Source organism: Zosterops lateralis (genome assembly GCF_965231275.1).
Source record: "Zosterops lateralis genome assembly, chromosome: 33".
Lineage (NCBI taxonomy): Eukaryota > Metazoa > Chordata > Aves > Passeriformes > Zosteropidae > Zosterops > Zosterops lateralis.
In genome coordinates this window covers 3,127,888-3,142,696 of record NC_139793.1, presented here as the reverse complement: position 1 = coordinate 3,142,696, position 14,809 = coordinate 3,127,888, and the positions used below count along the sequence as shown (strand labels likewise).

The 14,809-nt window shown below is 62.8% G+C and overlaps 1 protein-coding gene and 1 long non-coding RNA gene across 2 annotated transcripts; one reads left to right on the top strand and one right to left on the bottom strand.

Annotated features, from left to right (window-relative positions):
* The first annotated feature begins 269 nt into the window (after window positions 1-269).
* On the top strand, window positions 270-1,953 carry LOC310921333. Its single transcript, XR_014592113.1, has 3 exons — window positions 270-375; window positions 1,286-1,395; window positions 1,914-1,953. It is a non-coding gene; the product is annotated as an uncharacterized lncRNA (long non-coding RNA).
* Window positions 1,954-2,908: 955 nt separating this feature from the next.
* On the bottom strand, window positions 2,909-14,086 carry LOC310921196 (metabotropic glutamate receptor 6-like; the record flags this gene model as incomplete). Its single annotated transcript, XM_083881305.1, has 10 exons — window positions 2,909-3,058; window positions 5,252-5,643; window positions 6,147-6,690; window positions 7,550-7,686; window positions 8,487-8,684; window positions 9,287-9,442; window positions 9,904-10,058; window positions 10,896-11,031; window positions 11,608-11,824; window positions 13,598-14,086. 10 exons carry the CDS (start codon window positions 14,084-14,086, stop codon window positions 2,909-2,911), a joined length of 2,574 nt encoding a protein of 857 aa, XP_083737431.1.
* Between the last annotated feature and the right edge of the window lie 723 nt (window positions 14,087-14,809).

The window sequence follows — 14,809 nt, the reverse complement described above, 5'->3', positions numbered from 1 at the left end:
CTGGGATTTTTTTGGGGAGTGTCCAGGGGGTCCTGAGAGGCACCCATGAATTTAGGGTGGGGGGTCTTTAGGGTGGGGTGTCCAGGGGTGACCTGAGAATTTTGGGGGGTGTCAAGGGTTGGGGGGACCCCTGAAGCTCCCCACATTTTTGGGGGGGTTTTATGTCGCCCCACCCCATTCACTGTCACTGCCCACAGGGTGGAGGCCTCGTGTCACCTCTACCAGGCCCTGGCGGGGGTCCAGGTGCTGCCCCCCTCCCCTGGGACCCCCAAACAGGAGCTGGAGCTGGAGCTGGGACCCCCCCCTGGCTCCCCACATTCCTCCCTGCCCCCCATTCACCTGTGCCTCAGCCCTGGAGGGGGGGTCAGGCTGCAGGTGAGGGGCTTGGGGGGGATTTTGGGGGGCTTGGGGGCTCTGGGAGCGATTTGGGGGGATTTTGGGGGGGTTGAAGAGGATTTGGGGGGCTGAGGGGGCACTGGGAAGGACTTGAAGGAGATTTTTGCGGGTCTGGGGAGGATTTGTGGGGGCACTAGGAGGGCTTGGGGGGAATTTTGGGGGGTTGAGGGGAGAATTGGGGGCTGAGGGTGCACTGGGAGGGATTTTGGGGGGTCTGGGGAGGATTTGGGGGGGCACTGGGAGGGCTTAGGGATTTTGGGGGGTTTGGGAGGCATTTTGGGGGGGCAGGGGAGGATTTTGGGGCTTGAGTGGGGGGAACTGGGGGCTGAGGGAGCACTGAGAAGGATTAGGGAGAGAATTTTGGGGGTCTGGGGAGGATTGTGGGGGTCTGAGGAGGATTTGGGGGACTGAGGGGGCACTGGGAGTGCTTGGGGGGATTTTGGGGGGTTTAGGAGGGGAATTAGGGATTTTGAGGGATTTGGGGGGCACTGGAAGGGATTTGGGGGGGGGCTTGGGGACTGAGAGGGCACTGGAAGGACTTGGGGAAATTTTGGGGGGCTTGGGATTTGGGGGGTTTGAGGGGGGAATTGGGGGAAGAGAGGGCACTGGGAGGGCTGGGGGGGAATTTTGGGGGGAATTGGAGGCTGAGGGGGCACTGGGAAGAATTTGGGGGGATTTGGGGTGGGCTGGGAAGGATTTTGGGGGGAAATTGGGGGCTGAGGAGGCACTGGGAGGGATTTTGGGGGAATTTTGTGGGGAGCACTTGGAAGAGCTTCAGAATTTTGTGGGGGAGCTCAGGAAGGTTATGGGGGTACATTCAGGACTCAAAGACTACTCTGGGGGTCTCTGGGTGAATTTGGGGGTCTCCCCACTCCCCATTTCCCCCCAGGACCCCCCCCTGGGGCTGCCCCCTCCCCTGGGCCCGGGGCTGCTGGAGCTGCAGCAGCGCTGCTGGGAGGGCTGGAGCCTCTGGGCAGAGGTGACACACCTGAGGAGCAGGTGAGGGGGCAGTGGGGGGGACCTGGGGGGTCTCTGGGGGAGGGCTGGGGGTGTTAGGGGTAATTGACAGCATGGGGGGTTGAATGGAGGGGCTGGGGTTAATTGAGGGGGGTCTTTGTGGCAGTACTGGGGGGCTTTAGGGTAATTAACCAGGTGAGGGGTTAATTGGGGAGGCTGGGGGTTAATTGGGGGAGTCTTTGGGGCAGTTCTGGGGGGCTTTAGGGTAATTAACAGGGTGGGGGTTTGATTGGGGGGGCTGAGGGTTAATTGGGGGGCTGAGGGTTAATTGGAGGGCTTGGGGGTTAATTGGGGGGGCTGAAGGTTAATTTGGGGGACTAAGGGTTAATTGGGGGGCTGGGGGCTAATTGGGGGCTGAGGGTTAATTAGGGATGCTGGGGGTTAACTGGGGGGCCTGGGGGTTAATTAGAGAGGCTGGGGGTTAATTAGAGGGGCTGGGTGTTAATTGGGGGGCTGGGTGTTAATTGAGTGACTCTCCCCAACCCTCCGTGACCCCCCAGGTTTGCCCTGGACTGGCAGCCGGACTTGGGGCTCCTGCAGGTTCTGGGGGGTCCCCAGGGTGCTCAGACCCTCTGGACCCTGGAGCTGGAGCCGGGGTACCCCCAAAACGGGGGGGTGCGACTGCGGCCCCCCCCCAAGGGGGCCCCCCCAATCCCTGTGAGTCCTGTGGGGGGCTTTGGGGGTCCCTCAGGGGGGATCTGGGGGCTCTCTGGGGCAGGTTTAGGGATCCAGGGGCAATTTGAGGGTCCCTGGGGATGGGTTGGGGGTCCTGGGGGGATCTGAGGGTGATTTTGGGGGGTCCCAGAGGCACCAGGGGATGTCTGGGGGTGATTTTTGGGTCCCTGGGGGGGTCTGAGGGTGGATTTAGGGGTGTCTCAGGGGTACTGGGAGATCCTGGGGGTGGTTTTGGGGTCCCTGGTGTGTCTGAGAGCAATTTAGGGGGGGGGGGTCCCACAGACACTGGGGGGTCCTGGAGGTGTTTTTGGGGTCCCAGGGACAGCTGGAAATCCTGGGAGTGATTTTGGGGTCCCTGGGTGGGTCCTGAGGGGAGTTTAGGGGAGTCCCAGGGACACTGGGTGGTTCTGGGGGTGGTTCTGGGGTCCCTGGGGAGGGTCTGGGCGATTTTGAGGGTCCCAGAGACACTCGGACATCCCAGGGATGGTTTTAGGGTCCTTGATGAATTTGGGGATTCCTGAGAGTGACCCCCAAACCCCCTTTTTCCTCCACAGACACCCCCAGACCCCCCAACTCTGACCCGCTGGCTGGAGCTGCTGGTGGGGGGGGCTGATCCCTGAGGGGTCCCCCCTTAAATCTGGGGCTCCCCCCCTAAAAAAACCCACCCCTCTGCACCCCAATAAACTCCCAGCCACCCCTTCCCCCCAAAAAAACCCTCCCAAATTTCTGGGGTTTGCAGGAGCAGCTTTATTGTGGGGAGGGGTCTCTGGGGGGGGGTCAGGGGTTTTTGGGGTGAGGGGGGTCCCCCATTTGGGGGTCCCTACGGGGGGGGGTCAGCGCGGGGCCGTTTGGGCTGGTTGCGCTCGGGGTGCAGCAGGATGACGTAAACCTTGGGGGCGTAGAGCAGCCCCAGGGGCACCGAGGCCGACAGCGACATGGACACGGTCAGCGTGGCCGTCTGCACGTGCACCTGCACCCCAAAAATGAGTAACCCTAAATTCCAGTGACCCCAAAAACCCACTGAGCCCATAAACGGGGCCCCAAAAACCCACTGACCCCAAAAACCCAACCGCACTGTCCCAAAGGGCTCATGGACACGGTCAGGGTGGTCGTCTGCACATGCACCTGGCCCCAAAAAAGGGTAACCCTAAATCCCAGTGACCCCAAAAACAGGTAACCCTAAATCCTGCTGACCCTAAAACCCACTGAGCCCATAAACCCAACCCCACTGTCCCAAAGGGCTCATGGACGTGGTCAGTGTGGCCGTCTGCACGTGCACCTGGCCCCAAAAACGGGTAACCCTAAATCCTGCTGACCCTAAAACCCACTGAGCCCAAAAATGGGTAACCCTAAATCCCACTGACCCCAAAAATCCACTGAGCCCATAAACGGGACCCCAAAAACCCACTGAGCCCAAAAACTCAACCCAACCGTCCCAAAGGGCTCATGGACACGGTCAGTGTGGTTGTCTGTGCGTTCACCTGCACCCCAAAAAACAGGACCCTAAATCCCAATGACCCCAAAATCCCACTGATCCCATAAATGGGTAACTCTAAATCCTGCTGACCCTAAAACGCACTGAGCCCAAAAACGGGTAACCTTGAATCCCACTGAGCCCATAAAAGGGTAAGCCTAAATCCCACTGAGCCCTAAAACTCAGCGACCCCAAAACCCCAACCCAATCATCCCAAAGGGCTCATGGACACGGTCACTGTGGCCGTCTGCACGTGCACCTGCGCCCGAAAAAACAGGACCCTAAATCCCAATGACCCCAAAATCCCACTGATCCCATAAACGGGTAACTCTAAATCCTGCTGACCCTAAAACCCACTGAGCCCAAAAACGGGTAACCTTGAATCCCACTGAGCCCTAAATCCCACGGACCCCAAAAACCCAACCACACTGTCCCAAAGGGTTCATGGACACGGTCAGGGTGGCCGTCTGTACGTGCACCTGCACCTCAAAAAACAGGGCCCTAAATCCCAGTGACCTCAAAAACCAGCACCTCAAAATCCCACTGATCCCCCAAACCCAACCCGACTGTCCCAAGGGCTCAGTGACCCGTCAGTGTGGCCGTGAGGTGAACCAGACCATGTGTGCCCACAGTGACCCCCCAGAGACCCCCTAAATACCCTCACAACCCCCCCCCAAATACCCTCACAGACCCTCCAGGACCCCCAAAATCTCCCCAGGGACCCCCATCTCCCCCTCCTCACCCTCTCTGCCGACTGAGTGGCACCAAAGATGGGCCCAAGGGTGAAGCACACCATGTGTGCTCACAGTGATCCTCCAGGGACCCCAAAATACACCACAAACCCTCCATGGACACCACAGGTCCCTTATGGACACCCTAAATACCCCACGGACTCCCCAAATACCCCCCAGGGACCCCCCAATTCCCCTCATCGACCCCCAAATCCTCCTCCTCACCCTCTCACCCGACTCTGCAGCTCTGAAGAAGATGGGCCCGAAGGCCAGCCACACCACGTGTGATCCCCCACAGACCCCCAGGAACCCCCCAAATACCCCCCAGGAACCCCTACAGACCCCTAGGGACCCCCTAAATACCCTCAGGGACCCCCAAATGCCCCCAGGGACCCCAAAACACACCATAAACGCCCGCATGGACACGCCAAATCTCCCAGGGCCCCCCTCAAATACCCTCACAGACACCCCTAGGGATACCCAAATCCCCTCACAAACCCCCATGGACCCCCAAAACCCCCCAGGGACCCTCAAATGCCCCCAAGGACCCCCATCTCCCCCTCCTCACCCTCTCTGCCGACTGTGCAGTGCCAAAGAAGATGGGCCTGAAGGCCAGCCACACCACATGTGATCCCCCATAGACCCCCAGGGATCCCAAATACCCCCAGGGACACCTCAGGGACCCCCAAATAACCTCAAAGACCCCCAAGAACTCCTCAAATACCCCCACAGTCCCCTAGGAATGCCCCAAATACCACACACAGACCCCCAGGGACCCCCAAATCCCCCCAGGGACCCCCAAATCCCCCTCCTCACCCTCTCGGCCGACTGTGCAGCTATGAAGGAGATGGGCCCGAAGGCCCAAAGGCCAGCCACACCATGTGTGACCCCCACAGACCCCCAGGGACCCCCAAATCCCCTCACAAACCCCCAAGGACCCCCAAAGGCCCCTCCTCACCCTCTCGGCCGACTGCGCGGCTCCGAAGAAGATGGGCCCGAAGGCCAGCCACACCACGCAGGTGGTGTACATGGCGAAGCCGATGGGCTTGGCCTCGTTGAAGGTCTCGGGGACGCCGCGGGCCTTGACGGCGTAGACGGTGCAGGTGAGCATCAGCAGCAGGGCGTAGGCCAGGCAGGCCAGCGTGGCCCCCTCGGCCATGTCGCAGCGCAGGACCCCCCGGGCGGCCTCGGGGTCGGGGGTCCGGCCCATCTCGTAGTCGATGAGGGCGTGAGGGGGCCGGATGAGCAGCCAGGTGGCTGCGGCCACCCACTGCAGCCCGCTGAGGGTGAAGGTGATCACCAGCTGCGAGGTGGGGCTGATGAAACGAGGTGGGGTCACCGAGCGCTTCCCTGTGGGGTATTGGAGGGGTGTTATGGGGTGGGGGGTAGCCCATGGGGTGGGAGGTCAAAGTACCCTGTGTGGTCCTCCTGATATGGGAGCCCAAAAGTTTTGAAGGCTTCTCTTGGGGGTGTGGTGGGTCTTGGTGAGGAGCATGGGGTGGGGACCCTGTCCTGTGTCCCTCATGCGGCCTCTCAACCCAGGGTGCCACCTCTCAGTGTCCCTCACCCTGACTTCCCACCCCACTTTGCCCCCCAGACCCCCCTGTCTCCCCCATGCCCTGACCCTGCTCGAAGATGCGGTAGATGCGGTTGGTCTTGGTGACCAGCACTGTATGGATGAGACCCCAGCCCCTCACCCCGTGCCCCCCCCCTCCCCAGTGCCCCCCAGGCCCTGACCCTGCTCGAAGATGCGGTAGATGCGGTTGGTCTTGGTGACCAGCACTGTATGGATGAGACCCCAGCCCCTCACCCCATGCCCCCCACAGGCCCCCCAGTGCCCCCCAGGCCCTGACCCTGCTCGAAGATGCGGTAGATGCGGTTGGTCTTGGTCAGCAGCGCCGCGTAGGTCAGGCTCATCCCGGCCCCCAGGAACAGCCTCCTCAGGGCACAGACCCCCACGCCGGGCTCGGCCACCATCAGGAAGGTGATGGCGTAAACCAGGGCGATCCCGGCCAGCAGCACGTAGCTCAGCTCCCTCCCCGAGGCTTTAACGATGGGAGTTTCGTGGTGCTTGACAAAAGTGGCCAGCACGAAGGCCGTGGCCATCAGCCCCAGCGTGGCCAGCGCCAGCGGCACGGCGGCGCACGGGTGGCCCCAGCTGAGGCGCAGCACGGGCGTGGGGCGGCAGGCCGTGCGGTTGGGCGTGGGCCGCAGGTGAGGGGCGCAGGGCAGGCAGGTGAGCAGGTCGGCCCGGTACTGGTAGCCCCCGCAGAGCTCGCAGTGCCAGCAGCAAGGGACGCCCTTCACCGGCTTCTTGCGCTCGCCGGGGCCGCAGGGGAGGCTGCACACCGAGGGCGGCGGGGACGAGGAGTTGGAGCCCCAGGCCATGGCGTCCTCCTGGTGGGGGGACAGTGAGGGGCGTCCCGTGGGCACCACAAGTCACCCACGGGCACCACAAACACCCCACAGAGACCATAAATACCCATAGATATCCCAAACCTTTGATGGACACTCCGAATCTGCCATGGACATCCCAAATCCCATGGACAGCACAAATTCCCCATAGAGACCATAAACCCCACAGACACCACAAACCCCATGGACACCACAAACACCCCATAGAGACCATAAATACCCACAGACATCCCAAACCTTTGATGGACACCCCAAATCCCCCATGGACATCCCAAATCCCCCATGGACACCATAAACCTCCCATAGAGACCATAAACCCCCATAAACATCCCAAACCTTTTATGGACACACCAAATACCCCATGGACACCATAAACCCCACAGACACCCCAAACCCTTTATGGACACCCCAAGTCCTCCATGGACATCCCAAACCCCTTATGGACACCATAAACCCCCATGGACACCACAAATCCCTTATGGACACCCAGATCCCCATGGACACCCCAAACCCCCAAGGACACCCACCCAGGGGGAACAGGGCACCCCACACCCAGTGCTCCCAGTTCGCCACTGGGATCCCCTCTGGGGGTTACATGGGGCACCCATGGGGGGCACCCACGGAGTCTGGGGGGGCTTGGGGGTCACACCCATGGGGGTCACCCATGGGATCTGGGGGTCACAGGGGGCACCCACAGGGTTTGGGGGGGCTTAGAGGTCACATCCATGGTGGGCACCCACGGGGTCTGGGGGGCTCGAGGGTCACAGGGGGCACCCATGGGATCTGGGGAGTTTGGGGGTCCCAGGGGGCACCCAGGGGGTCTCGGGGGCCCCAGACCCACCTGCAGGTGCAGCCCCTGCACCCACTGCCCCACAGCCCGGTAGGCCCCGGTGCCGTTGCCCCCCTGGAACTGGAAGATGTCGTAGCGCCCGGGGGCGTCCCCGTTCTCGTTGAAGGACACCGGCGTCCCCGCGCTGCCTGCACACCAGTACACACCAGTATAAACCAGTGAGCGCTGGGACGGGGCAGGGACAGCCCCTGCCACCCCGCAGGAAGGGTCAGAGACCCCCCCCCAGCCCCCAGTGTGCCCCCACTGCAGGGCAAACCAGTGCTCCCAGTATGGGCTCCAGTGCTCCCAGTACGGCCTCCAGTGCTGCCATCCCGCTCCCAGTACATCCCAGTGCTCCCAGTATGGCCTCCAGTGCTGCCATCCTGCCCCCAGTGCCTCCCAGTATATCCCAGTGCTCCCAGTATGGCCTCCAGAGCTGCCATCCCCCTCCCAGGACATCCCAGTGCTTCCCAGTATATCCCAGTGCCCCCAGTATATCCCAGTGCTCCCAGTATGGTCTCCAGTGCTGCCATCCTGCTCCCAGTGCCTTCCAGTATATCCCAGTGCCTCCCAGTATGGGTTCCAGTGCCCCCAGCTCCCTCCCAGTGCTTCCCAGTATATCCCAGTATGATCTTCAGTGCCCCTAGCTCCCTCCCAGTTCCTCCCAGTACATCCCAGTGCCTCCAAGTATGTCCCAGTTAGCTCTCCAATGCCCTCAGCTCCCTCCCAGTGCTTCCCAGTATGTCCTTCAGTGCCTCCCAGTATATCCCAGTGCCTCCCATTGCCTCCCAGTATGGTGTCCAGCGCCCCCAGCCTCCCCCCAGTGCTTCCCAGTATATCCCAGTATGGTCTGCAATGTTGCCATCCCCTTCCCAGTGCCTCCCTCACACCCCAGCTCCCTCCCAGTGCTCCCCCAGTATATCCCAGTATATCCCAGTGCCCCCGGTACCGTTGAAGGCCACCCTGCGGATGTGTGTGAGCAGGCGGCGCCCGTCGGGGGGGTCCATGTGGGCACAGAGCCCCCCGCCCGGGCAGGCCTCGCCCAGCAGCGAGTGCAGCCCGTGGGCCATGGCCAGGACGGCGTCGATGACAAACTGCACCTTCCCCTCCTGCTCGTAGGGCGAGTCCCGCCCGATCCGCTCCCGCCCTGTGGGGCCACAGACCCTAAATGGGGACCCTAAACCTGCCACAGAACCCCAAACCTGACAGAGAGACCCTAAATCCTCCACGGGCACCCCAAACCTGCCGGGGACACCCCAAACCTGACAGAGAGACTCTAAATCCTTCAGGGACACCCGAAACCTGCCATGCCATGTCTCTGTGGGTCCCCATGGGGTCTCCATGGGGCAGTGTCCTGTGCACATGGGGGGGGTCTCTGTGGGGTCTCTGTACCTGTGCACTTTCTCACTGCGGCTCCCCCCGTGCTGTCCCCCTGGGGCTCGGCGTTGTGGGGCAGGGTCTCTATGGGGTCTCTATGGGGTCTCTATGGGGTCTCTGTACCTGTGCACTTTCTCACTGTGGCTCCCCCCGTGCCGTCCCCCTGGAGCTCGGCGTTGTGGGGCAGGGTCTCTATGGGGTCTCTGTGGGGTCTCTATGGGGTCTCTGTACCTGTGCACTTTCTCACAGTGGCTCCCCCCGTGCCGTCCCCCTGGGGCTCGGCGTTGTGGGGCAGGATGTCTATGGGATCTCTGTGGGGTCTCTATGGGGTCTCTATGGGGTCTTCATGGGGTCTCCGTGGGGTCTCTGTACCTGTGCACTTTCTCACAGTGGCTCCCCCCGTGCCGTCCCCCTGGGGCTCGGTGTTGTGGGGCAGGCGACAGTTGAAATCGTCCTCCCAGAACTCGTGGAACCAGAGGTTGCGCCGGTTGTTCTCCAGAGAGCGCGACGTGAAGTACTCGTCAAAGCCTGGGGACACCCAGGGGACACCCAGGGGACACCCAGGGGACACCCAGGGGACATCGCGGAGTCAGGGGGACACCATAGGATCCTGGGGTGTCCCATGAGCCCCCCCGAGCCCCCCCAAACCCCTCAGAGCCCCCCTGGAGCCCCCAAACCCTCCCCAGAGCCCCCTCCAGTGATCTCCAATCTCCCCCAGGCCCTCCCAGTTCACTCCAGTCCCTCCCAAAAATCCCCCAGTGCCCCTGACTCCATCCCAGTGCCCCCAGTCCCTCCCACTCCCTCACCGGCTACAGAAGCACATTTTGGGCAGGATGGTGATGGCCCCAGTCCCTCTCCCAGTGTCCCCCAGTCCCTCCCAGTCCCTCACCAGGCACAGAGGCCCATTTGGGCAGGATGGTGATGGCCCCAGTTCCTCTCCCAGTCCCCCCATTCCCCACCAGTCCCCCCCAGTGCCCCCAGTCCCTCACCAGGCACGGAGGCCCGTTTGGGCAGGATGGTGATGGCCCCGTCCGCCGCCTCCTCCAGGCCCTGCACCGGTGCCATCTTGGCCCCCCAGCTGTCCGAGCCCACCCACGAGAAGTGACCAGAGAGGTTGGCGAGAGTGGCGGCCTGCAGCACCCGCCTGTGGGGACAGGGACACGGGGACACTGGGACATGGCACTGGGATGGACTGGGAGGGACTGGGAGGCACTGGGACATGGCAATGGGGACACCGGGAGGGGCTGGGGGGGACTGGGGAGCACTGGGATTCAGCATGGCAGCCTGCAGCACCCACCTGTGGGGACACAGCAATGGGGACACTGGGATGGACTGGGACGGACCGTGAGGGATTGGGAGGGACTGGGACATGGCAATGGGGGACACTGGGGGGGGGACTGGGGGGCACTGGGGGGCACTGGGGCATGGCCATGGGGAGACAATGGGGACATGGCATGGCCATGGGGACACTGGGAGGGACTCGGGGGGACTGGGAGGAACTGGGAGGGACTGGGATCCAGCATGGTGGCCTGCAGCACCTGCCTGTGGGGACACAGCAATGGGGACGTGGCACTGGGACACTGGGACACAGCAATGGAAGGCACTGGGAGGGAGTGGGGGGCTGCTGGAATGGGGCTGGGGGAGGCTGGACATCACTGGAGGCCTACTGGGATGAACTGAGGGGCACTGAGAGGTAACTGGGAGGAACTGGGGCAAATTGGGAGGGACCAAGGGAGGCTGCAGAGCACTGGGGGGCTACTGGGATGGACTGGGCGAGACTGGGATGGACTGGGGGCTACTGGGATGGACTGGGGGCTACTGGGAGATGACCTGACCAGGCTGGGATGAACTGGGATGAATTTTGGCAGGCTGAGGAGTGCCGGGGAGGGACTGGGAGGCTGCTGTGTGTGACTGGGGCAGGCCTGGTGTGCACAGGTGTGTACTGGTGTGCACTGGTGTGCGCTGGTGTCACTGGTCTCACCGGATGTCGTCCTCGTTGGCGAAGAGCACGACCCCGCGCGCCGTCGACGTCTCCATCAGGCGCCCGATGACCTTGGCGAACTCCCCCGGCTTCGGCTCCCGTGGGATCTTGATGGACTGGGCGATGCACAGCCCCCCTGCACCAGCATAAACCAGTATGGACCAGTATAAACCAGTATGGACCAGTATAAACCAGTATGGGCCGGTATGGGCCAGTGTGGGCAGGTACCACCCACCCTGCCCAGCCCACAGTGGTCACTCGCGGTCACTGAGTGGGCAGAGCCTCCCCCTTCCCTGCACCTCCCAGTACATCCCAGTATGGCCCAGTGCCTCCCAGTATAACCCAGTGCCCCTCCCAGTATAACCCAGTGCCCCTCCCAGTGCTCAGTGCCTCTCTCAGTGTCCACAATGCCCCTTACAGTATAACCCAGTATCTCCAGTATAACCCAGTATAAACCAGTATCCCTGGTATAACCCAGTATCCCCAGTATAACCCAGTATAACCAGTACAGACCAGGCTCGCGGGAGCTCTGCACAAAGGCCTCGACGCCGCTCTCGCCGTAGTTGCCCTCGGAGGCCAGCGTGCCAGTATAACCCAGTATAACCCAGTATAACTCAGTATAACCAGTATAACCCAGTATATCCCAGTATAACCCAGTATAACCCAGTATAACCAATATAAACCATTATAAACCAGTATAACCAGTACAGACCGGCCTCCCGGGAGCTCTGCACGAAGGCCTCGACGCCGCTCTCGCCGTAGTTGCCCTCGGAGGCCAGCGTGCTGACGTAGCTCCAGCCCAGGGCTCTCACCACGGCCACCATGGCCTGGGCCTGGTACGAGTCCGGCGGCACCACCCGGGAGAAGAACTCGTAACGGCCCGGGTCAGACAGCTCCGGGGCCGTGGAGGCGTAGCTGATCTGGGGGATCTGGGGACATCGAGGACAGGTCAGGGACAGGGGGATATTGGGGACATCGGGGACATTGGGGACATCAGGGACATCAGGGACATTGGGGACATTGGGATGTCTCAAGGACATGGGGACACACAGGGGTCGGACAGCTCCGGGGCCGTGGAGGCGTAGCTGATCTGGGGACATTGGGGACATTGGGGATGTGTCAGTGACATGGGGACATCAGGGACATTGGGGACATCAGGATGTGTCAGGGACATGAGGTCACATGGGGATCTGACAGCTCCATGGAGCATATGCTGATCTGGGGGATCTGGGGACACTGGGGACGTGTCAGGGACAGGGGGACATTGGGGACATTGGGACGTGTCAGTGACAGGGGGACATTTGTGGTTTGAGGGGCCATGGGGGGGGGGGGTCAGTGTGGGGCTGTTGATGTAGGAGGGGCCTGGGGGGACAGAGGGGACATTGGGGACACTGGGGACAGTGAGGGGACATGGGACAGAGGGGACAGGGGTGTAAGGGGGCATGGGGGGTTCAGCCCCGGGGCTGGGGGACATCAGGGATGTGCCAGGGGAGACCTGGGGACACCCAGTGGACCTGGCACTGCGGGACCCCCCTATCCCTGTCCCTGTCCCTGTCCCCATCCCTGTCCCTGTCCCTAATCCCCCCTAATCCCCCTGGGCCATTTGCTGCCGTCCCAGGGGATTGTGGGTAACTCCCGGGGGGAGGGGGGGAAGGTTCTGGAAGGGACCCGGGGGGAGGGGGGGGGACAGAGGGGGACCAGGTGTCCAGGCCCCCCCTCGCAGGGAGTGGACACCCTGAGGACACTGGGGACACTGCTGTCCCCTGTCCCCTCAGGGTTCCCCAGACAAAACAACTCCCTGTTCCCCCAAATATCCCCAACACCCCCTCAATGTCCCCAAACCCCCCACAATGTCCCCAACATCCCCCCAATGTCCCCAACGCCCCCCTAAATGTCCCCAACATCCCCCCAATGTTCCCAAACCCCGCAAGGTCCCCAACATCATGATGGACACAGAGCTGGGAGAGGGACCAATGTCCCTCCATATCCCCAATGTCCCTCCATGTCTCCAGTGTCCCCAACGCCCCCAATGCCCCTCCATGTCCCCAGTGTCCCCAAAACCCCCAAATCCTCACCACAAACAGCCTCAGCACGTTGGCCACCATGATGGACACGGAGCTGGCCGACACACCAATGTCCCTCCATGTCCCCAATGCCCCTCCATGTCCCTCCGTGTCCCCAACACTCCTCCATGTCCCCAATGTCTCCCACTCCTCCATGTCCCTTCACATCCCCAAAGCCCCTCCATGTGTCTCTCCATGTCCCCAATGCTCCTAAATGTCCCTCTATGTCCCCAATATCCCTCCATGTGCTCAGTGTCCCCAGATCCCCCCAGCTCCTCACCACAAAGAGCCTCAGCACATTGGCCACCATGATGGACACAGGGCTGGCCAACACACCAATGTCCCTCCATATCCCCAATGTCCCTCCATGTCCCCAACATCCCTCCATGTCCCCAACGTCCCCAATGTCCCTTCACATCCCCAAAGCCCCTTCATGCCCCCAGTGTCCCTCCATGTCCCCAAAACCCCCAAATTCCCCCAGCTCACCGCAAACAACCTCAGCATATTGGCCACCATGATGGACACGGAGCTGGCCAACACACCAATGTCCCTCCATGTCCCCAGTGCCCCTCCATGTCCCTCCATGTCCCCAACGCCTCTCCATGTCCCCAACAGCCCCCAACACCCCCAGCTCCTCACCGCAAAGAGCCTCAGCACGTTGGCCACCATGATGGACACGGAGCTGGCCGAGGCCCCGATGACCCCCACCAGCCTCTCTGGCGGCGGCCGGCGCGGGGCCGACCCGTCGGGGCAGCTCCCCTCGCCCCCCTCGGGGGGCAGGAGGCTCCTGACGAAGCTCAGCGCCTGCTCCAGGGCGTAGGTGTCCCTGGAGCAGGTGTCCAGGATGCGGGCGCCCAGCGTCAGGTTGGGCAGCACGCGCGGGTCGCCGTTGACGCGGTCCAGGGCGTAGAGCATGGCCTCCAGCCGGTGGATCCCCTTCTCCTTCTTCACCGGCCCGCAGGGAACCCCGGCCGGGCCCCGGGCGTGCACCGGGAACAGCCCGCCCAGCGTCAGGTCGCCCTCCAGACGGATGGCGTGGGGCTGGGTGGGGGCCGGGGGGCAGCGGCCGGGCGGGCACAGGGACAGCAGGATGACCAGTAAGGTCAGCAGGGTGGGCAGTGGTGGCATGGTGGGCTGGGAGGAGAAACAGGGGGGTTAGGGGGTGTTGGGGGGCACCCCATGGGGCAGAAGTGGGTCCCTGTGGGGCAAGAGGGCACAGGGACAGCAGTGGGGTCAGCAGGATGGCACCCCATGGGGCAGAGGGGGCTCCCTGTGGGGCAGGGTGGGTGCCAGGGGGTCACAGGGACAGCAGGGTGACCAGAGGGGTGGGCAGTGGTGGCATGGTGGGCTGGGGGGAGAAAGAGGGAGGTTAGGGGGTCTTGGGGGGGTGTGAAGAGGCCAAATGTCCCTCCATGTCCTCAATGCCAGTGGGGAGATTGATGGACAGCGGGGAGGGGGAGTTGGTTTGCGGGGTCAGTGGATCCCTGGGGGGGCTGTCAGTGGGTCCTGGGGGTGTCAGTGGGTCCCGGGACAGCACAGGGACAGCAGGGTCACCCGTGGGGTCAGCAGGGTGGGCAGTGGGGTGGCACCCCATGGGGCAGAGGGGGCTCCCTGTGGGGTAGGGGGGCACAGGGACACCGATGGGGTCAGCAGGGTGGGCAGTGGGGTGGCACCCCGTGGGGCAGAGGGGGCTCCCTGTGGGGTAGGGGGGCACAGGGACACCGATGGGGTCAGCAGGGTGGGCAGTGGGGTGGCACCCCATGGGGCAGAGGGGGCTCCCTGTGGGGCAGCGGTGGCACCCCAGGGACCAGGGGGGTGACAGGGACACCAGGGTGGGCAGGAGGGGACAGA